The 22,551-nt window shown below is 48.0% G+C and overlaps 1 protein-coding gene across 1 annotated transcript; it reads left to right on the plus strand.

Moving 5' to 3' along the window:
• The first annotated feature begins 113 nt into the window (after positions 1 to 113).
• DARS2 (aspartyl-tRNA synthetase 2, mitochondrial) lies at positions 114 to 20,726 on the plus strand. Its single transcript, XM_045838811.1, has 17 exons — positions 114 to 858; positions 1,505 to 1,604; positions 2,410 to 2,476; positions 4,783 to 4,884; positions 5,211 to 5,306; positions 6,556 to 6,679; positions 7,639 to 7,685; positions 8,919 to 9,025; positions 9,695 to 9,764; positions 10,454 to 10,633; positions 11,605 to 11,712; positions 12,812 to 12,874; positions 15,240 to 15,392; positions 16,851 to 17,069; positions 17,217 to 17,327; positions 18,720 to 18,795; positions 19,555 to 20,726. Exons 1-17 carry the CDS (start codon positions 735 to 737, stop codon positions 19,767 to 19,769), a joined length of 1,962 nt encoding a protein of 653 aa, XP_045694767.1. The 5' UTR covers positions 114 to 734; the 3' UTR covers positions 19,770 to 20,726.
• Positions 20,727 to 22,551: the final 1,825 nt, after the last annotated feature.

A 22,551-nucleotide genomic window follows, 5' to 3' on the forward strand; every position in this document is an offset into this window, starting at 1 on the left:
ACCTAACCACTAGCCTCAATTTTTCCAATCGCGCGGCGGTTGATTACACTACCGGTCTTTCCTACCGACGTGAAGCTTTCCTTCCAACTTCCGGCCGCACTGAGCATGGCGGCAGCTCCTCTGAGCTGATTGGTTGCTTGTGCCCACCGTAATCTTGGGCACTCGCTGGGCGCTTGGAGCAGCACTTGGCACCCCCTGAGCAATCTGCAAGCGGGTTCGGATCCTCAGAAAGTTTAGGATTTGCACTCTTCCTCGTCTTGAAGATCCAAGGTCGGCGCCAGGAGATTTGAAACGCGAGGCTGAGTTCTCCCTGTTTTCCGCTTCTCCGGCAGGAACCTTCGGGGAAGCGTGCAAGGAAGGAAAGGCAGGGCTTTCGTGATGACCGGCCAGTTCGGTCTCTGCGTGTTCGCGGGATCACGCCTTGCGCTGCTGTGTGGACGCGTTCTCGCACATCTGGCCGCAGTTGTGTTTGTTAATGCAAGCGGATACTGATGCGTGCTGGGGGGGGGCAGACGTCTTTCTTCTACCCACTCTCCAAGGGCCTCAAAGACCTTGCAGATCGATCAAGTGCCTAGACACGTGTTCGGCGGTGAAGGGGTTAAATATTGGAGCAGAGACTGGAACTCCTAGCATTTTAAGGGATTCGTGTGTATTTACAAAAATGATTGTTGATCACCACTCAACACCGGCAGTGTGGGATTCGTAAGCGCCTCTCGCCCTCCTGCAGCTCCAACATGTTCTCCAGTTGGTTAACTCGGCTAAATAGGGGTGTAGCCACACCCACCGGACGGATCGCCCAGCTGATCTGGGGGTCTCTCTCCAGAAGTCTGACACTGAGTTCACAGCGGAGAGTTCCAGGTGAAAGCAGTGAAGAGCTCTTTCTTGTCTCTGGACAGCACTTGCTCCTGTTCTCCATTCCCCCCAGTCTTAGCTGGATGCATGGCCTTCTGTGCAGAAGCAGATCATTCACCCGCTTCCTTTCTTATAATGTAGTTGTGTTTTGTTTTTATCCTGGAGTTTAAAAGGACCAGAAACGTAGCCACATAGCTATTCTGCTTTTAGTTGATGCCACTAACACGTCTAGAAAAATTCACACTTGAGAATACTTTCAGTAGTGTTTTCTAAGTGTACATAGTGACTTTCTAGATTCATACTAAAGCTGGTCACTGCACCATTAAACTGTGATTTGGAAGATCCTATCTGATTTGGGAAAGATATATGCACTATTAACAATGGGCTAATTCTAGGGCAATGCAAATGCTAGGTAATCAAAACAATTTAGATTTCCTAACATAAGGTAAAAATTTACCTTAAGACAGTTATTCTGTTGGCTTTTGACACATTTGTGGGTAAATTTAGTAGTGATCAAATCAAATGACATACTTAGATTTACTTCATAAACTTTAGCCTTTGACATGAAATACCAAAGATGATGTGATTTGAGAGTCTATTTTTAAGCAGTTTGGAAATGATATATTTTTAATCTGGCTTTTTTTTTTTTAAGAACTCAGTAGCTTTGTCACCCGGACCAACACGTGTGGAGAGTTGCGTTCTTCTCACTTGGGCCAGGAGGTCACCGTGTGTGGATGGATTCAGTACCGGAGGTGAGTGGCAGTTTAAGAATGCGTGGTGGTGTTTTTCCAAGGCAGTTCCAAACCTTTATTAACTTTCAACCTGGCAAGAGAATAAAAGCTTTGCAACTCCTGCAAGATTCTCAGAATTCATTAAATTAGTTTTGTTTTGAAAGACCCAAATCGTGTCTCTCTCAATAAGTACCAGTCACATCTGCTGAAGGGTACGATAATGAAGTATGACCCACCGATGGACTGAAATGTCCCTTGGCTTACGAAGGTTGGAGAGTCCTGACAAGGAGAAAATTCTGAGATGTTCTAGATTAAATGACAGCAGGCCAGAGGGTGGAGGGAAGGGACAACAGGGTTGATTGGTTAACAGCTACAGTGCAAAACCAACAAAAGACTGCTCACACTCCTTAATGTATGTTGGAATTATAATGAACATCCAAGTGGGAACCTCTACTTCATGTTCACACGTGAGCTTTATGGATTCAGCGGCTGTGCCCAGCCCACAAGTAGCCCCGCTCCTCCCTCTCCCATCCCTGTTGTCTGTAGCTGATGCCAGTTCCTTCAGAATGGCTACTGTGACACCTTGCTCCCCCTACATCATGTATAAAAATGCTTTCAAAACTCCAGGGTGACGGACATGCTGCTTTTTCTGTCTAGCCATGCTGCTGATTTAGAGACCAGTCTTCCTTTTTTGCTAACAAGTGGAAGTGCATGTTATTTATTATAATAAATGTGAGAAATTATGTGGGCCATTTGTTTGTTTTGCTTTCTTAAATTTGGGGCTCAGAGATTTTATCCTAACATGTTCATTTTCTTCATTAATCAGGCAAAACATCTTCCTGGTCCTGAGAGATTTCCAGGGACTTGTTCAAGTTGTCATTCCCCAGGATGAGGTAATAATAAAAGGGTTCCTGCTATTACTGAAAGCCTCTTTGATGCTGTGGTTAGGGTAAGCTAAATATGCTTGAGGTTTGAAATTCAGAAGTTAGTGAAAACTAAAAAAAAAAGTAAGCAACATTGAGACCAATGGCAAACTGGGAAAAAATATTCACCATAAACATACACCTAAATAAATATAAATGACATTTGTTAATGAGCACAACAAATACAAAGGGTTAATTTCCCTAATATCTAAAAGGCTACTACAAATCAAATTTAAAAAAAATAGCAGTGGCCCAGTAGAAGTATGAACATAAAATTTACAGAAAAAAAAATATAAATGGCTTCTAGACCTATGAAAATATGCCCAACCTCACTCATAAGTAGAGACGTGTATTAAAACTACACAGAAAAAGCCCTGGCCAATGTGGCTCAGTGGATTGAGTGCTGGCCTGCAAATCAAAAGGTTGCTGGTTCGATTCCCAGTCAGGGAACATGCCTGGGTTGCAGGCCAGGTCCCCAGTTGAAAAGATAAAAAAATAAATAAAAGTACAAAGAATCGTTATCCTTGACACACTGGATTGCCGACACACTGTTTGGGAAAACAAGTGTTCGTACCTCCCCTGAGGGAGTCCAAATGGTAACTAGTTCCGTCGAGGGCAGTTGGCACTATCACAGCTAGTGACACATCTATCCTTTCGACCATCCTTCCCACTTCCAGTCAATTATCTTCCAACTGTCTTGCACCTGGACTTACACAGGTGCAAAATGACGTAGACACAAGGCTTTTCACTGCCCAGTTATCTTTAATAGAAAAAAATCGGGAACAACCTAGATGTTCACCAATAAGAGACTGGCAGTAAAAAATGTACATTTTGACAGGCATAGAAAAAAAGATTAAAGAAGGTCTTTATGTACTAATACGGAAAAGAAACCCCAAGTCTGTTGTTAGCCTGAAAAACACCGGATACAGAAGAGCATGTGGAGGGCTATTATCTGTGTTAAAGGGGGTATGTGGTCACCCTTTGGGTGCCTCTGGAGGGAGGAACTAAGGGGCTGGAGGACAAGGACAGGAGGGACACTTTTCACTGTATATTTATCTGTCCCCTTTGAATTTTGAGTCATGTGAAGTTACTACCTGCTCAAATATAATTACCATTAAAATTAGATAAAATAACGATCCTCGGCATGATTGGTGGGCAACGGTGGTTTCTGCTGTGATGTTTACAAATGTTTTGTGCCTAAGAAAAGTGATCTGCCCAGCTCTGTGTGTTCTGAAGTCAGAGCAGTGAGTGGTCTCAGGGTCCGGAGATGAGCGTAGCTAACCTTTGGCCTCTGTTACTGCTAGTGGACTTAACTGCCCCTAAGACCAGCCCTGCAAACAGTTGCCTTTCAAGTACGTGGTAGCCCTGGCCAGTGTGGCTCAGCTGGTTGGAGTGTCATCCTGTAACTGAAGGTTGCGGGTTCGATTCCCAGTCAGGGCTGATACCTAGGTTGCAGGTTCGCAAAAGCAATTAAAAAATTGCCCTCGGATCCCTGGCTGGCGAGCTCAGTGGATTGGGCGCGGGCTGCGAACCAGGCATCACAGGTTCGATTCCCAGTCAGGGCACATGCCTAGGTTGCAGGCCATGGCCCCCAGCAACCGCACATTGAGGTTTCTCTCTCTCTCTCTCTCCTTTCCCTCTCTAAAAATAAATAAATAAAATCTAAAACAAAATTGTCCTCGGGTAAGGATAAAAAAAATTTTAAATAAAGGCATATGAGACTTGTTTGCATTAAGCTTTCCTCTCTGTATTTTCCTTTAAGGGACACATTTGAAAACTTTTCATTGAGTTTGACTTGCTGTATTAACTTGAATCAAAATGGGGATGCAGTTTACCAGATTCTTTAATAAAGTCATTAAGGACAGCAACAGTAATTTACAGCAATTAAGTTATGTGCCTATTGTCGTTATTCTAAACCATAGACTAGAGTTACTACAGATTCCTTTTTTTTTTTTTTAAGATTTTATTCATACATAGGGAGGGAGAAAGAGAGAGAGAGAAACATCAATATGTGGTTACTGGGGGCCGTGGCCTGCAACCCAGGCATGTGCCCTGACTAGGAATTGAACTTGCAACACTTCAGTTCGCAGCCTGTGCTCAATCCACTGAGCTACGCCAGCCAGGGCTTAGATTCCTTTTTTAAAACAGCTTATTTTTATTATATTTTTCCCATTCCCATCTATCCCCCTTATGTCCTCTCCCACCTCCACCCCGCCCCTACAGATTCCTTTCAGTTCGTGTGTTTCCTGGCACTGTCCTCCCCTCTTTTTCCGCAGTCGGCTGCATCCGTGAAGAAGATTTTATGTGACGCGCCCGTGGAGTCTGTGGTGCGGGTGTCCGGGACCGTCACTTCCCGGCCCCCAGGACAAGAGAACCCAGTGAGTAGTCTAGACACTGTCTGTGTCGGTCGTGCGATGCTCAAGCTCTGTAAGTTCTGTGGCCGAACCTGCGGATCTCAGAGTCTTCACTAGAAGCACGCACGCCGATCCAAGCGAAGGTGTTTGGTCACGATGACGTCAGCCACGGGGACGCACGAGAACGTCAGAATCGTGCGCGGACGTTTAGACCACACACTACAAGCACCCGTGCACACTACACGTGTACATAAGTCGTGTGTTTTGCAAATGTTCACTGGGCATGTGTCCTGATGAGTGAATTTGGAAATAGGTGTTTTTTTTTCTCTCTCTCTCTCTCTCTCTCTCAGAAAATGCCAACCGGTGAGATTGAAATCCAGGTGAAAACAGCAGAACTTCTGAATTCCTGCAAGAAGCTGCCCTTTGAAATTAAGGACTTTGTGAAGGTGCCGTCCTCTGTCATTAGTCTGGGAAATGGCCAGTAAAGTATTTTAAGAGTTTTTTAAAGACAAGCTTTAACTTTCACACCAACAGCCTTCTGCTACAGATACATCATGAGTTGGTCTGTTAGTTCCACGACCTCCTAGAAGCCCTTCTGCAGAAGCCCTTCTGCACAGCGGCTCATCGTGGAGCTGTCACAGTGCCTAAGCACCTGGACTCTTTTTCAGACAGCTTGAAACATGGCTCTGCCTTTAAGATTCAGGGTGTTATTTTGTTCAAGTTTGTTGTTGCTGTTTTACAATTTGAAAGGAAAGTTATGCCTAGCTTGGACGTGGCCAAACAGTGTAAGAGGTCCTGCATCTGTTCAGTGTAAGCCTCTAACAGGGACAAGATGCTGGCCTGACTTCCCCAGCGTGTCAGTGTCACAGTGCTTTGGGACATCCGTCAGCAGAGTTTGAGGGGGTGATGAAGCGAGACAGCACTGGGGACAGGCACCCGGGTGAATCTCAGCCGTGTTGCAGTTAGCTATGGCTGCAGACCTGCAGGGTCCCAGTTTGTAAACTGGCATGCAAAGGGACTTTTAAATTCACGGTGAGGCCATTTAGTCTTACATTTAAGTCCCCAGTACTTCATCTTTTAATTAGAAGAAGCAATAGAGTTACAGAGTTGGCCCTGTGGTAGTGGTGGGGTGGTGGGGAATAATACCCAGCTTAGCTTTCAGAGAAAAAAGTGACAGATAGTTCTTTTATTTCTAGTCAAAGAAATACGCTACACCAGGAAAAGGACTTTTTTAAAACTTAGCACAGAGAGGGATGCAGAGATTCACAGCATATAAGCACATGTTCTCACCACTAGCACAGCCGCTGAGGTTCCCTCTGCTGTTCCTTGCATTTCTTACTCTCTTGGTCCCATTCAGGTGGTAAAGTTGCAGTTTTTCACTCTGGTGTATGTTTTTCAAAGACCTTGAAATCAAGACTCAACTACAGGTTTAGCTGAATGCATAAGTGTTCAGTATCACAGGCAAATTTCAGTCAGTGGAGGGTCCTATTAATAATTATGAATAATAAACAGTGTAAAATCTGTCCCCATAACAAACACAGAAGCGGGAGGAATCAGGGAGGGCGGTGTATACCCAAACGCGGAAGCTAAAGACAGAGCTGAAGTTTTTGAAAACTCAAACCCTGTATCTAAAGTTAATATCTTCTTAATATTTGAAAAAAATACTTAAACATAAACATCTTTCCATTTGTTTAGAAAACCGAGGCTCTCCGCTTGCAGTATCGCTACCTGGACCTGCGTAGTTCCCAAATGCAGCATAACCTGCGGCTGAGGTCCCAGGTGGTCATGCGAATGCGGGAGTTTCTCTGTCATCGACATGGTAAGGGAGACGCCTGCGTGTCCTTTGGAGCTTTTCAGCGCCTCTTCTGTTTTATTCCGGAGTTTTACTGTACCCTCCCCTTCACGTCATGGGGTCAGATGTCGCCAGAGGGCCGGAACTCACTTAATGTGTAAAGCAGTTGTTGAAGCTTTATTTCCAGGTGTCTTGTCCTAGAGCACCACTTAGTGAGTTGGAACATAATTTCGTTTGCTACTGGGTCACAAATACAGCCTCTTGCGGGCCAGAGCGCCTGTTATAGGACCTCCCATCACGGCTGAAGGTCAGGTGGCCCCTGGGTCGTCACCTCTGTAAGATTTTTAATTCTTTTTTTTAAAGGAGTCTTTTAAATTTTTTTAAGATTTTAAGCATTTATTTTTAGAGACAGGGGAAGAGAAGGAGAAAGAGAGGGAGAGAAACATCAGTGTGTGGTTGCCTCTCATGTGCCCGCTGCTGGGGACCTGGCCCACAACCCAGGCATGTGCCCTGACTGGGAATCAGACTGGCAACCCTTTGGTACGTAGGCCAGTGCTCAGTCCACTGAGCCACACCAGCCAGGGCAGTTTTTTAATTCTTTATCATGCTTATGTTCATTTGTTGTGAGCTCAGGAGTGTCATGGGAATTAAATCCGACTCTTTGATCAGTCCTGGGGCTTTTTCCTACTCTATTTGCGTTATTTCTGCCCTACAAGAATATTTAAAAAATCAAAACAGTTAATAGACCAGATCCATTAATTTAGAATTATTTCATGACAAAAGTATCAATCTAATGAACAGAATAGGGTTTTGTGAAAATCTCCAGCTTTCTTCTTGGGTTTATAGAAACCAGCATCGGTAGCTTGGTAACTTATTTCAGTGAAAACTCCTAATTAAAGGGTAGCCTCGGATTTGTTGGACTGTACCACAGACATCACGTTTGACAAATTCCTACTTATTAAATTCAGACGTTCCTCTCTTCATAGGGTTTGTGGATGTGGAAACTCCGACCTTGTTTAAGAGGACTCCAGGGGTGCGTATCAGCATACTGTAGTCTGTTCGTCAGGAAACTGGGCCCCTTTGCATTTCTGTCCACTTGGTTGTCTTTCTTGCACTTACCTTCCTGCCCCTCAGGATGGCCACGTTAACTAGCTTTGCTAAGAGGGGAGAAGATTGTCGCTGACGCAGAGAGGCAGAGCCGTGTGTGAGTCCCACTGCTCACAGTCGTCTCCTCTCCTGGGGACGGGAGTGGATCCAGGTGCCAAGGCCGGCCGCCCTGCGCCCCACTGCTGTCTGTCCCTCCCTCAGCTAGGGTGGATGCTTGAGGACCCTGAGCCCGCCAGCAGGGCCTTGGGAACTCAGAGTGGGGGTCCGCCGTCCCTTGTCCACGGGTCTGGGACAGAAAACGGGACTCAGGGCTGGGCAGAAGTCACGCCTCCTGCTGGAAGTGCAGCAGCTCACTGAGCCAGGTTGCACCATGCCTTCCCAGGCCTGTGTTCTCTGGGTCTCGGCATCATTCACCTAACAAGGGGCCCACGGGCTCCAGCCCCCAGGCCCCAACACACACTCTAATCCCTGGATTTGCACTGGGGTTCCCGGGCATTTTTATTCAGGATGAACCTTTTCACGTGGAAAATGCTAAAAGGAGCTTAGTACCAAGTAAAGTAGCATCGTCCCGCCATTCAGCTCACAGTGGCACTGAAGAGTCGAGTGCAGAAGGGGTGCGAATGGTGATGGGAGGGGACTTGACTTGGGGTGGTGAGCTGACTGATGTCACCCCAGTGAATTCAGTTTAAAGAAGAAAAGAGTTGAGTGAGGCGAATGCGAGGCAGATGGACTAATCCGGGAACGTTAGACACAGGCTAAGGCAAGGCCATTCGTACTTCTTCAGAAGCCTTCTGACTGTTCTCAAGCTTTTATCCTTCCAAATGTCACAACTAAGCAGGAAAAAACCCCAGATGGGTCTTGATTGCAGTCATTTTAATGTGGGTATCACTGAAGTCTTCCTTTAGATCCTTTAATAAAACTGTATTTTTCATTAAAAAAAGAGTTGAGAAATTATATGGGTCAATATTTTGAGATAGAATTCTTGTATTCTGCATGGGTTTTCTTCAAGATTTTTAGATGCAAATCAACAGCGACTTGGTTCCCTAAACATAAATCACCCGTTCATTAAGAACCCACATTTCTAAACTTTGATATTTAATCTGTTTATACAATCAATGGACTTATTCATTAATTCATTCTCTCTCTCTCTTGTTAAAAGGGTGCAAAAGAGTTTGTAATCCCATCCAGGGAACCTGGAAAATTCTATTCTCTCCCTCAGAGCCCACAACAGTTTAAGCAGCTCCTGATGGTTGGTGGTTTAGACAGGTGAGCTTTCTCTATGCAGGTAGCTGTCCGCAAAGGGGAAGTGGGAAGGGGAAGGGAAAAAAAAAAGGAAAGAAATTGGTCTGAGCTGTTAAAAGGTTAGAAAATGTATATGAGAGTTTGGAAAATGTGTGCAAAGAAACCCCCTAAAAATGTGTAGTCATCCCTCAGTGGAGACTGGTTGGGGGGACTCCGTGTGTAGGGGGGCTCTGTGCTGAAAACCAGCTGTGATGTACACGAAAATGAAGTGCACTGAGAGTTGCAGAGTCGGTGTGAAGAGGTTTGAAATTGTATTATTGGGGGAAATAGAACAGCCGCTTGTCACCGAGTGACGACGAGAGCCAAACGGCACAGCCCAGGAAAGCTCCGGGCGGTCCTGTGGCAACAGGTAGTTTGCCACGGCCAAAACGAGATGTTCGATGGAGCACGGGCCGCCCTGCGTGCCAGGCCAATGTGTGGATGTCCGGAGGTGCAGCTGTGTGTGTCCAAAGCAATACGTACAATAGTTCAGTTCTCATGGGTCAGCCGTGTCTGCCTGGGTTAGGTTTCTTCCGTGCCCTTCAGCTAGTAGTATGTATTTACCTCACAGCCTGCGCTGCCATGAACTTCGGGGGAGAGGTGTGTGCGCCTTGGCAGAATCATGCCTCAGTGAGTGCTCTTTTTCCACTGTAGGTACTTCCAGGTTGCCAGGTGTTACCGAGATGAAGGTTCGCGGCCGGACAGGCAGCCCGAGTTCACTCAGGTACAGAGCTGTGATCTCTGGTCCCTCACTCACTCAGCCCGGCTGCAGCCGGCGTCTCCAGACCAGGACAGCACTTACCTGTGCTTTCCTTCGCGTTACATTGTATCCATCAGATAGTTAGTGGGACTAACCTGCAGCAAGGCATTAATTATTTAATTTTTGGCCTGTTTCGTGTGTCCTTTTCAGAAGGAGCGTGGCCTCTGACTAAGGGATGCCAGAGGTTCCTACAGTGTTGAATGGCCGTGATAACGTTCTTGAAATGCCACAGGTGCATTGAGAACTAGCACTTCTGTATGTTGGGGTTTAACCTGTCAGGGCTGTTACCATTTGGTTCCTGTTTGGTAGCACATTCATCAGTGCGGGGAAAAAGTCATAAGCTTTGAAGGTGGACAGATGTGGGGTCAAGGGTAGCTTTCCTACTTCCTAGCCACGCACACACAGGCAAGCTGCTTAGCCTCTCTGAGCCATAAGCCATGCAATAGTCTTGGGAACTAAACAAGCTGATGATGTATGCGAAGCGTTAGCACAGCGCCTGACGGAAAACAGATGTATAATAATATTTATCCCCCCACATAGTAAGTATTTACGTCCAGAACCCTATGGTAACTTAAAACCAGAGAACTATGTGAGTGTGTCCATGTTAAGACTGCGGCTGTTCAAGTTCGTTTCCATGTGTTATTTGGTTTCAGGTTGACATAGAGATGTCTTTTGTAGACCAGAACGGGATCCAGAGTCTCGTTGAGGGTTTGCTGCAGTATGCCTGGCCCAAAGACAAAGGACCGCTGGGCGTCCCTTTTCCCTCTGTGACTTTCGCTGAGGCGCTGGCCAGCTACGGAACAGACAAGCCCGACACTCGCTTCGGGATGAGGGTACTAAGCCCCAGTCCCCCAGGTCTCCGCCCCGAGTCCCGCAGTCTCTGAACCACTCTGAAATCTGCATCTGGCCATGCACATGGTTCTGGAATACTTCTTCTTGTTATCTGGGCTGTTGCTTTTGTTGTTTTGGAGCTACAGCAAGAGAGGATCAGAGTGGGCTGCCATTACAATACTTTTGTGTGTCTACTGTCTTCTAGAACCCATTTCCAAAGAGCAAGCTTCTTGCTAAAACGTTTGTATTACTGACAAGTTATTAATCATATAGACACAAATTAACTTAAAAAAAAACCCTGTGCTTTCCTCTTCAAGTTTTCTAGGGCTAAAATGACATTTGGAAAGCAAATGATAAGTTATTTATTCTTTTTCCATGGTCTTTAAAGACCTCAAAGATACGGAAACGCTTATTCAAATTATTAAGATCAATACATACTTGACTAAGGGTAAGAGCAGAATCTACATAGTGCAGTTTCCATTAGCAAGCCTCGCATTGTTTGCTTCTAGCAACAGCCCCTTGTCTCCGTAATGCAGGTGACATTTCTGTATCGGTTCTCGGTGCAGATGCCTTAAAAGCTGAGTTCCACCTCATCTATGAGTAGCGGTGATCCTTTCTTAGAATGAAAAAAATTCAGCACCCGAAAAGCCCTGACTGCCAGCCCCTGGCTGCCAGGTTACGCCCTCCTTTCTTCTTTTGGAGTTCGGACTGGGGGTTCTTGAGTCAGGCTGCTTCGGTTCTGGCTCCGCCACTGAGCGGCTGTGTCATCTTGGGCAAGCTGTCCCCTTCTGTGTGCCTTGGTTTCACGTTTTAAGTGGGGACAATACGAGTGCCTCCCTCACACTCATGTTGTACCACGGATGCAGTGAATTAGTATGCACGGATGCATACCAAGAAGTATGCTCACACTGGCCACAGCGCCCAGCCCACGTGGATGTAACAAGATCTGTTTGTTCTTTCACCGATTTTCCAGATCGTAGACGTCAGTGACGTGTTCAGAAACACAGAGGTCAGATTTCTTCAAGACGCACTCGGTAAACCCCAAGGAGCCGTCAAAGCCATACGTGTCCCTGAAGGAGCAGTAAGTGATGCACAGTTCTTTGCTTTCTCTAGAGTCTAAGTAAGTTCAACGGGGGCAGGCTTGAGCTTCAGAAAGAACGATCTCTTTAAATAAGTGCATTCATCTTTTCAAATAAGCTCGTAAAAATGGTCCTACGAAAGGCAGCGTATGCTTTACATAAAGCCTAACAGCGCCCCGAAAGCTGTGAGTGGAGAACAGAAAAACCTGACAAGCATGACTCTGCTCCAGACCTGGAGCCGTTTCCCGTGTAAGCCAAGCGGCGGCGCACCTGCTTCGTCTGGGACCGTTTCCACCAGCGATGCGCATGCCGTCGCGTTCCCCTGCTCTGTCTCCAGCCTCAGTCTGTCCAAAGGCTGTCAGCTTAGCCCAGGACAGCCTGGGCCTGTTGGCTGCCGAGTGAGATGGCTATTCTGAAAGACTGCTCATTCGGGTATGTGCGCGTGTTCGGCGTGTTCAAACTCATCACATTCCGTTCACTGCGTGTGTTCAGTGGAGGGTCAGGTGGTGTCCCCTCTCTAGTCCGGACGCAGGACTGTGTCCGGGGAAGCTGTGAACTCATCCAACACCTACTGCCTGTTACTGCCTTCCCCCCGGTCCGAGGACGTCCGCTCCTCCCCAGGCAGACTGTCGGGCTGGCGGGGTCGTGCGTCCCCCGCGCCGCGTTCAGTGGCCCGTGGACACGAGTGACGACGGCAGTGTCCCTCCTAGAAAGGCATTGAGATCATTTACAAAGAGTGAGATACAATGAATTTTAAGGGGCCTGAAATAATTAAATTCTGAATCCTCCTGTTGATCTGAAAGTCATTTTTTCCTTCACAGTTCACAGTTCCGATGGGGAGATTCGTTCTGAACGCTTATCCTGATGATTACGGGGACACATGCACGGCTACTGCCAGGGAGAGCTGCGTGTTAGGGGACAATAGCCCCGCAGCTATAAGCTTTAAAATGTTGACATCTGGCAGCAGAAATTAAATTTTATTTGAATCCTACTGTTGTGATAGAAAGACTCAGAGTGTATTTGTATCCCACTTGCTGTCATAAACGTGTTTATGAAGCTCAGTGTCATATTGACATGTTTACTCTGATTTTCCTTCATCAGAAATACTTAAAACGGAAAGACATTGAGTCCATTAGAAAATTTGCAGCTGACCATTGCAATCAGGTAAGGAGTTAATTACAGCAGTTTTTTTTCTCTGCTTTTAGAGATTTAATATTTTAAATCATCTCTCAAGCTCTTTCACTATCATTAGTTTTGACAGCCTTGTTATTTCAGATCATTCTACTTTTTCTTTTTCCTTTTCTTTTTAAACTTAACCCTACCCCTGGGTATAATTCTAAGACTTCAGCTTAAACAGTCACATTCACCATTACTCAGCCCTGGCTGGTGTGGCTCAGTGGGTTGAGTACCAGTCTGTGAGCCACTAGGTCGCTGGTTCAATTCCCAGTCAGGGCACACGCCTGGGTTGCAGGCCAGGTCCCCAGTCGGGGGTGTGCAAGAGGCAACCACACATTGATGTTTCTCTCCCTCTCTTTCTCCCCCTCTTCCCCTCTCGTTAAAAATAAATAAATAAAATCTTTTAAAAAATCCACCATTGATGAGAATGTAAGTTCAGTCGTAAGCTTTTAAGTAAACAATGGTACTTTGACCTGGTTAGGAAAATAAATGATGCCCCGTATGCCCACGATTTTCCTTTTCCCTTTAAGAAAACAGTAACAGTGACACACACATTTACTGTAGCTCGCGCCACCCCAGTCCCACACCAGAGCGTCTGTTCTCAGAAGTACGTGCATGTCCACATGCTGCCTTTTTAAAAAGTCTGTTTTACACTTTATCTGTTCACTTCCTGCACTGAGAGATGAGGCTCCCAGACGCGGGCCTTACCTGTTACTCTGTCCATGGTGCGCACCTGTCTTTCCGGACCTTTCCTTCATTCCTCTCCTGCGTCAAAGCCACTCCTTTCCTGGACCCCAGTCTTCCTCTTTCTCACCTGTGCAGGAATCGATCCTCAGGTCCTTCCTGGGCGAGTACGTGAGAGAGAAACTTTCAGAATCCTTACAGGTCCAAAAATGTCTCTACGTTCAGAACCTCACACTTGCCGAACAGTTCTGCTTTGCATGAAACTCTGAATCGGAGGCCACACCCCTTTGGCACAGTGCTGTCCGGTAGAACTTTCTGTAAGGAGGGGAAGTTCCGTATCTGCATCGCGCTATGCGGCAGCCAGTGGCCAGTGCAGCCCTTGAATGCTTGAAATGGGGCTAGTGTGCCTGCAGAATTGGATTTCACATCTAGTTTCGTTTACACTTAAAAGTATAGAGCTGCGTGCAAGGGGCGGCCACTGCGTTAGACAACACGGCCCTGCTCGTCGAAGGAGCCGTTTTAGTGTCTTAGCTTCTTCTCCTGTCTGCTGTTGAGACTTCCGGTGCCTGCGTGGATTTAGTCCTTCGCGGCAAACCTAATTTGTTTCCTTCAGAAGCTTTCAGCCTCCAACTCTCGATGTTCCGAGGCCTCAGCGTGTGTAGCTCTGGGTGGCCTTCCCGCGTGTTGCGCGCTTGAAGGGCCCTTTCCACTCACTGAGGCGCTTGCCTTTCGTGGGTGCAGAGTTCTTTTTTATCTAATTATTCTGACCTCATCGTTTTCTCTGGTGTCCCTTTTTGGAATTCTTTTAGTTGTCTGTTGGACCCTTTTGTAACTTGTCTTTTTTCTGTTTTTCTCTGTGTCCTTTCCCATCTCTTCCTCTCCCCCTGCCCCCACCACCGCCCCCCTCCCCACCCAGGAGATTTGTTCAACTCTTCTGTTGAGTTTTTCTTTTTTTTTTTTTTTTCAGCAATCCCATTTTTATTTCCCAGGAGTTCTTTATTCTTTTCACTGCATTTTAACTTGGTTTCATTATTAAAAATATCCGTGACAGCCTTTGAGGTTTCAAGTCCTTTTTTGGTGCCTAAACCATTTCTTTCCTCTTGGCTCTTTCTTATCTTAGTTGCGGATTTGTTTGGGGGGGTGTTGGGGGGAGAGGATTGTCCTGCGGAGTTTCTTCAGTGTGTGGTGACTGTTGATTACACACATCTAAGCGTGCGCAAAGCTCACTGGGAGCGCCGGGCCCTTGCGGGGTTTGTGAGCGGTCAGGTTCAGATTCAGGTGGGCAGCAGGGCCGTGGGCCATTGCCCCGGGGACCCAAAGCCTCAGGAGTCCTGAGCATCTCTAGGACCCTGCAGGGGAACCCCATGCCTGCTTGTGCTGAGGCTGCTCCATGGTTCCCTGGGCCAGAGCGCCCTGCGTGTCGCTCCTGCAGTCGTTCCTGTTCCATTCGCTCGCGAGCTGCCGAAAACATGCAGAAATCTATCTGCTGACATCCCTCCGACCCTTATTCTCCTCGTTTTCTGTTAGGATGAGATGACTCTTTAAATTCCTTTCGTATCATTGTAAAGGGGCTCCAGGAAGGAATAGAGCATCTCATGTGAGTTCTCCCCTATTGAGAACGAGAAATCTTTTACCGTAAGAAAAACAAATGTCTTTTTCTTTATCACAGGAAGTCTTACCTGTGGCCCTGAAAGCCAGTCAAGACTGGAATACGCCAGTTGCCAAGTTAGTGATGGAGGAACAGGGAGGGGGCCTGGCCGGGCGCCTGGAGGCCCAGGAGGAGGATGTGGTCCTGCTCACGGCCGGGGAGGACAGGAGGGCGGTAAGAGACGCTGCCCCGGCTCCGGGCTGTCGGGGCTGAGTGAGGCTGTCCTCTCCTGTGCAGACAGCGCACAAGGGAGATTGTCAGCTTCACAAGCTGGAGCTGGCCTGCATGAGTTTTTATATGGAAAACATCTTTCAGCACTTTATAATGCATTGTAGAAAAACTAGTTGTTGTTTTTTCACTACCAGCCTCCATTGGCATTGCTCACACAGACATGGATGGGGAAAGCCACTTGGGTGGAGGGCTGTTGGTACGCAGGGTATAACTGTGAAAACATATTTTCAATTGCAAGATTTTGCAAATGAAGAAAAGTTGGTGGTCACTAACTTTTGCACGTAATGCGTGCCTGAAAATGCGGAGGGACAGGTCAGACTGCTGGAGGGCTGCTGGGCTGGCGGACACCCTGGCCCACCTGGGCATGGCAGGGCCCTTTTCCTCAGGAGCAGCCGCTGAGAGGGGCACGCGCCACCATGCACTGGCTCAGTCACCGTGCTGCAGGAAGCTCGCAGAGACTGGGTGCAGCTGCAGAGATCATGGTAAAACACACAACAGTGGGGTCAAAGTCAGACGAGCACTGGAAGTAGATGGTAAAGGTCAAGAAGTACTGATACTGCCTTGGCTGATGCAGCTCAGTGGATTGAGTGCTGGCCTGCTAACCAGCGGGTCGCCAGTTTGATTCCCAGTCAGGGCACATGCCTGGGTTGCAGGCCAGGTCCCCAGCAGAGGGTGCGTGAGAGGCAGCCACACATTGATATTTCTTTCCCGCTCTTTCTCCCTCCGTCTAAAAATATATAAATAAAATCTTTTTTAAAAAAAGAGTAAGTACTGATACTGTTACCATTGTGAAGATAAGAAAAGCAAGACTCAGAGGTTAAAAATTTGCTTGCACACAGCTGGAAAGTGGAAAAGCCAGGTTTTTGGGTTTGTTTTTTTTTTTCTAACCCTCCAAGCCTGGTTCCCAAGGCCACACTCTGAGTTAGCCTCTGACCCACACTGCCTTCCTCACAGCAGCCAGCACCTGCTGAGCATTAACTACATGCCAGGCACTCAGCAGACCTCAGCACAGCCATCAGGAGCAGTGAGGAAACCGTCGTCGGAAGAGGGACCCGTCATACTGCCCCTTCATGCCTCATCTCACTGAATTGCCACCAGCGCCCTTTGGAGCAGCTGTTTTTATCTCCATTTCACTATGGGACAGGGTGCAGAGAAGTCAGCTGCAAGCTGAGAGTCACACCCAGGTCCGTCCAGTGGACGCCGGTGCTCCCGGCCACCCAGCCGCTGAGTCTGACAGTTCTTCTCAGCCTATTGCAGTCAGATGGGCCTCAGACCACTGTCTCCTGAGCAGCTTAGGGTGTCCCTTCTCCAAGGACAGCCTGGCTTTAGAATCCAGATGGCGTCCTTTGCTGACCACTCCGTCCCGGCAGCTAACTCAGCGCTCGCATCTTCTGTCTGCAGTGCTCTTTGCTGGGAAAATTACGCCTGGAATGTGCTGACCTTCTGGAAGCAAGAGGAGTGGCGCTCCGCGACCCAAACCTGTTCTCCTTCCTTTGGGTGGTGGATTTCCCGCTGTTCCTTCCCAAGGAAGAACATCCCGGAGAACTGGAGTCTGCCCACCACCCGTTCACAGCTCCCCACCCCAGTGACGTCCACCTCCTGCACACGGAGCCCGAAAAGGTACCCTGTCGGTACTGGGGAGTTCAAGGGAACCTGGAAACGAAAGCAGGGAGCTTCCAACTTCAGTCTGAAAGCCCCAGGAGAAGTTGTCGGGGCTGGTGTCAGTAGTTAACATTTCCTGACGTAAAGACCTCGTGTGTCTTCTAGGTCCGCAGCCAACACTACGACCTGGTTTTAAATGGCCACGAGATAGGAGGTGGTTCTATCCGAATTCACGACGCTCAGCTCCAGCGCTACATCCTGGAAACGTTACTGAAGGTAGCCATCTCCCAGCCTGACCTTTTTTGTGTGTTCAAGTTTGTTATGGATGGGGGACTCACTAGATGCAGCATGCATAGTACTGGCTTATCCTCCTGCCTTTGGTGTAAGACTTCAAAAGTAAATGGTCATCGGTGCTTGTTAGTGCTTATTTTGTGCCCCGTGCTGTTTAAGTGCTATAATGCGCTGACACACTGAATTCTCACTGTCACTTGTTGGGGATGAACATTTCCCAGCTGAGAGCGTGTGGCTGCTTAATTTGCCGCCCCGAGTCACGCTAGCACAGGAGTGGGCGGGGCCAAGATTCAGACCCCAGCCCGTGGCTCCTGATCCCAAGCTCCCGTCCTCGGAAATGGAAGGACTGACACTGCGGATGATGCAGAGGAAGAGAGGGAGGTGTGGCGGGAGGTTATGTCACTCGGTCCACACTGCCCCAGTCGGTGACAGAGAGAGCAGGGTGATCAGGGTTCTGCAAAGTCTGGACAAGCTCGGGCTCAGAACCCGCCGCTGGGTGACGATTCTGTGGAAGGCTAGGGCGGGTTTCGGGAAGGAAAGATCCAGCTCTGATCCTGAAAGGTCCCTTTGCAGATTAACTCACAGGGGTGGTGTATACTGGAAGAACTTGATTTTTCAGAGCAGCAGTGGAGAACTCGGGACAGCCGATGCCCGTCAGCATTACGGGGCAGCGAACCCCCTCGGGCCGCTCTCCCGAGCCAGAGCCTCCAGGCGGCAGCCTGCCGCCCACCTGTCTTCACTGCCAGGCTTCTCAGAGGCGTCCGAGTGTGTCTGCCTCTCCCCACACAGCAGCAGCAGCAGCTCCCAGCCCTGCCGCTCAGCAGGATAGGATCGCTTCAAAGGCATTGGAAACAAAACACCCCCTCTCACCCTAGACCAATTAAAGGAAAAGCTTAAGCGTGGGGCTTTGGCGTTTGTTCCAGAAAGCTCCCTGCCTGATTCCGATCTGCAGCCTGGTTAGGTACCTTGCCCCACAAGAGTTCCTTGTCACCGGAATCCAGTGGCCTGCTCTCCTGGCTCAGGCACGCCCACCTCCCAGCAGCATTTGACACTGTTGCTTCCTACTGTCCTCCCTAGTCCCTGGGACGGGCCAGTTCCCTGCTTTCATCCTGCCTTTCGGAGCCCACCCCTCCTTAGCCTCGCTTAGTCCTCCACAGCCTTGCTAGGTTTGCATGGTCAGTGTAGTAGTAGCTGCATTTACTGAGCGTTAGGCATTTCTCTGCAGGTTTTAATACCTGTGATTTGTCGCATTATCTTACTCAACTTGAAGTCATTTTTTAACCCCCCCTTTATTTTCCCTTTCGCACCTGAGCGCACCGTGTGGCGCACAGTGGGCCCTCGGTGTGCGCTGACGTGGAATTGTCTTTGGAATTTCAGGAAGACGTGACGTTGCTCTCCCACCTGCTCCAGGCTTTAGACTCCGGGGCGCCCCCTCATGGAGGAATCGCCTTAGGTAAACAGCCTGTCCGTTTGCAAGCCAGATTTCATTCCGTTGCACTGTCTCAGATTTGGGCTCCCAGCTTCGAGGGTGGGGATGGGGGAGTAAGGAAGGTAGGGGGTGAGCCCAAGGGTTCTACAGATTTTAAGTTTGGGTTTTCATTTCATTGATATACGCGTATGTTAAAAATACACTTTACCACGATAAAGCTAAAACTTAACTGATAATTTGCATTTAGAAAACTTTTTTAATAGAATGGAACTGCGCAGACTTAAGTCACTACTGCTCAGCCCCTGGGGCCTCGGACATGCCTTAGGAGTCTGGTGGGAGTCTGGGAGGCCCGGCTGCCTGGCCACCGGCTGGGTGCCAGGGCCCTCCTGGTGGCCGAGGGTGCTCTCCTCGCCGCTTTGATCAAGTCAGGGAGGGTGAGAAACTCTAGAAAGCTCACCTAGGTTGTGGTTCCTCAACCACAGGGACCCGCCTCTGTGTCCTTGGAGTTGCCCGCACGGCACTGAACTTTTGTTCAGCCTTGAGTGAGCTGTCCCCATGCATCCCAGCCAACATGAATATCAGTCCTGAGCATTTCTCTAAAATGAGACGGAAAATAACCTCAAACACACGAACGGTCCCTGAAAAGGCAGGGAACTGTGCTTGGCTGGAGTCTGTTAAAGATTCTTTTTTAAAAGTTCTCTACAGCCTTTAAGGGGAACGGAGGCGCTCCCAGCCTCAGACTGCACTGTCGCCTGTTAAACTAACTTCGTGTTTTACTCACAGGGTTGGACAGACTGATGTGCATCGTCACTGGAGCGCCCAGCATCCGGGATGTCATAGCCTTCCCCAAATCCTTCCGGGGGCACGACCTCATGGGCAACGCCCCCGATGGCATCCCTCCCGAGGACCTGAAGCCCTATCACATCCAGGTCTCCTGGCCGACAGACTCAGAGGTGGAGAAGAACTCTTTGACTCATCCACACCGTCCAGAAAGCTGAGCTTCTGTTTCATCCTCTTTGCTCCCTCGAGGCTAAAATCAGACCCAGGTTCACAGATCTGATCTGCCTTTAGGTGCAAGGGCTCCGGGCTGCCTTCCTCACCACAAAGAGACACACGGAAGGTAGCCGGCCTCGCACTTGATAACGTGCATTATTAGGATTTTTTTGAGCTTTCTCTTTCACTCGGAGGGGCGTGAGAGAAGGCTCTCTGTGGAGTGACGTAATGGCTGTTTCCTAATCACGGTCTTCATGCCTGGAGAGGAGACTGTTCACTCGGGACAGAAGGAATCCCGTCATGTGTGGAATGTGAGAGATGAGCCCCCTGAGACTGGTGAGCTGCTGGAGGAGTCCATTTAACCGGCGTCGTCAAGAATCCTATGAGCTCAGCCGGGCCGTAACGTTTCAGCTCTCCACGTGACAGGGGGAGAAGCCACGTGCTGTGACGCAGAACACCGCTGCAATGAAGTCCACAAAACCCTAGTCACTGCTGCACCCCGAGCGAGTTGCCTCAGCCTCTTGGCCTCCCTCCTGCTCGTGGGAAACGCAGGCGGTCCCCGCCCGCCCTGGCCGCCGCACCTTGCCAGGACCAGAGGAGACGACGCGTGTGCAAGAGGATGGAGTGAAAATACTCTGGGAAATGGAGAGGCGTGGCAGGTGTAAGACCACCCTCCCCTCTAGAATCAGACACAGGGGTGACTATGTGCTCTGTAATTTAAGATTATAAGGTACTACTTACTATTTGCAGTGAAAGAAAAACAGTCAATTTATTAATCAGTGTTGCTTCTATTTCTATTTTTTAAAAATGATTAATTCCTGAATAACTTCCGCTCAATTTTTCTGAAAATATTGACCTTGGGCCAGCCTTGGGTGAGTAAAAAGGCGAGCACTGAGACACATTGTGACTTTCTTGTATGTCCTGTTGACCCAAATAAAAGCTTACAGTTAATAAACATAAAATAGGAACCAGGCCTTGATGAAGGAGATTGTTCTTCTCTCCATTATCTTCACTTGTGCTTCGACCGTCTTGGTTTGTAACGTGGCAACATCGAGTTTTGGCCTCTGCCCCCGCCTCCTTTTCTCAGGGCCCCAAGCCACGCGATACTATAATCTTCTCTTCGAAAGTAAAAGCGCTTCACTTCCAGGTCTGGTTTCTGCTGCTCAGCGGGCTGTGCAGAGCGTCAGGGCCCTCCAGCCCTGCAGACAGCTGCCCCCCGTTAGGTGGTGTGTTCCCCTCAAGTTGGTCCTTCCCAGTCGCTCCCCAGCTGGGGGTGGACCCTGGAGCCGGAAAATCCTGGCTGGCAGGTTGTCCTGGTAAGAAGGGCTGTCCATCTCTGCCTGTGCTTTCTAGAGAGGCCCTTTATTGGGTAGGAAAATGCAATTTTACATCCACTTATCCCACATACACACTACCCAATTTCTAAACGTAATAAATTCATTAGTCACTGTGTAGAGCCTCCTTCTGATAAAAATATTGTCTTCCTATGCTGACATGAGTGACAGAAGACACCCCACATCTGTAGGGTGTTTTCTAGGCTACAAATAACCAAAGGCCCCGGGCCCCCAGAAGTCCAACTGTCCTGCGTCAGCATCTCAGAGACCCAGTTCATGGGGCACAGCACTCTTCAGTCCTGCCTGTTGGAAGGAAAAAAAGTTTATTCTGAAATCCAGGGAAACATCACTATTTTAGATCTTCATCACTGAGGTGGAGTAAAAGTTTAAATATTTGATTTCAAATCCAATCCGCAACCTCCTAGGCAATTTAGATTTATCTTATGTTGCAAGTATTAAAAACAAGGCAAGCAACTGCCAGCTACAACACGGATAGTTACTGGCTTCAAGAGAGCTTTGCCCTGGAAACAAATTCTCCTCTTTGGGAAGGTGTGTCAGGTGATGAGTCTGATGGGGCTGTCTCATGCTCTTGGGCTTTGGGCGAGTAACACAGCGCAGCTATACAGCCGCTGTCTTCTCCCAGAATTCCCCTCTGAGGAACCGGAACCCTGACAATGCTCACCTTCCTTGTTGCTTTTTTGTTCAGACTCACCTTAAGGATACTTTTTTCTCAGAAGGGAGTTCCTCATGAGCAATAACCAGGTAAAACTATTTTACCTAACAATAAAAACGTTAGATATCAAACTCAGCCAAAGAAACTCGTGTGACCTGGAGATGCCTGGCTTTAATGACTGGCGTTACCTCCCTCTAGCTACACAGCCTTGGTCCCATCGCTCAACCTCTCTGGGCTCCTGTGTCTTCCGCTGTAGTCACGGTTCTCAAGAGTTTTGGTCTCAGGCCTCCCTGTGGCCTTTAAAAATTGGGGGGTCCCAAAGAGCTGTCCAGAGGTCCACTGCTATAGTAGGGATTCAGGTTTCTTAAAGTACTTATTAATACATGAACAACTAGTATATTTTTATTTAAAAAGTTATTCTCTTACTAGAAAAGATACAAACAAAAATTTGAAGAGTGACATTGTTTTACATTTCATCTTTTTGAGGTCTGGCTTAAAAGACACTGGGTCCTCATCTCTGCTGCATTCCATCTGCTGTGATTGTTTTGGTTGAAATGTATAAAGAAAATCTGGCTTCACACATACAAAGTTGAAAAAGGAAGCAGATTTTAATAGCCTTTTCTGGTAGTTATGGATGTTCTTCCTTGACACTACACAGGTTACTTGCCAAGAGGAACCTGAATCATAAATGAACTCTGCCAAAAGTCTTCTGGCCCTTCTCATATTCTGAACATAACTTTTACTTCGGAGTAATTTTGTAACACCAAACACTCATCATTT

This window comes from Phyllostomus hastatus, unplaced genomic scaffold (assembly GCF_019186645.2).
Source record: "Phyllostomus hastatus isolate PE091 unplaced genomic scaffold, TTU_PhHast_1.1 phas_contig_283, whole genome shotgun sequence".
Taxonomy (NCBI): Eukaryota; Metazoa; Chordata; class Mammalia; order Chiroptera; family Phyllostomidae; genus Phyllostomus; species Phyllostomus hastatus.

Bases quoted from the DNA above. Each gene is read 5' to 3' on its own strand.
- DARS2 (XM_045838811.1), top strand. From the start codon at position 735: ATGTTCTCCAGTTGGTTAACTCGGCTAAATAGGGGTGTAGCCACACCC. The intron at 1,605-2,409 runs GTGAGTGGCAGT...TTCATTAATCAG, and splicing joins GGATGGATTCAGTACCGGAG to GCAAAACATCTTCCTGGTCC. The intron at 17,070-17,216 runs GTACCCTGTCGG...TGTGTCTTCTAG, and splicing joins TGCACACGGAGCCCGAAAAG to GTCCGCAGCCAACACTACGA.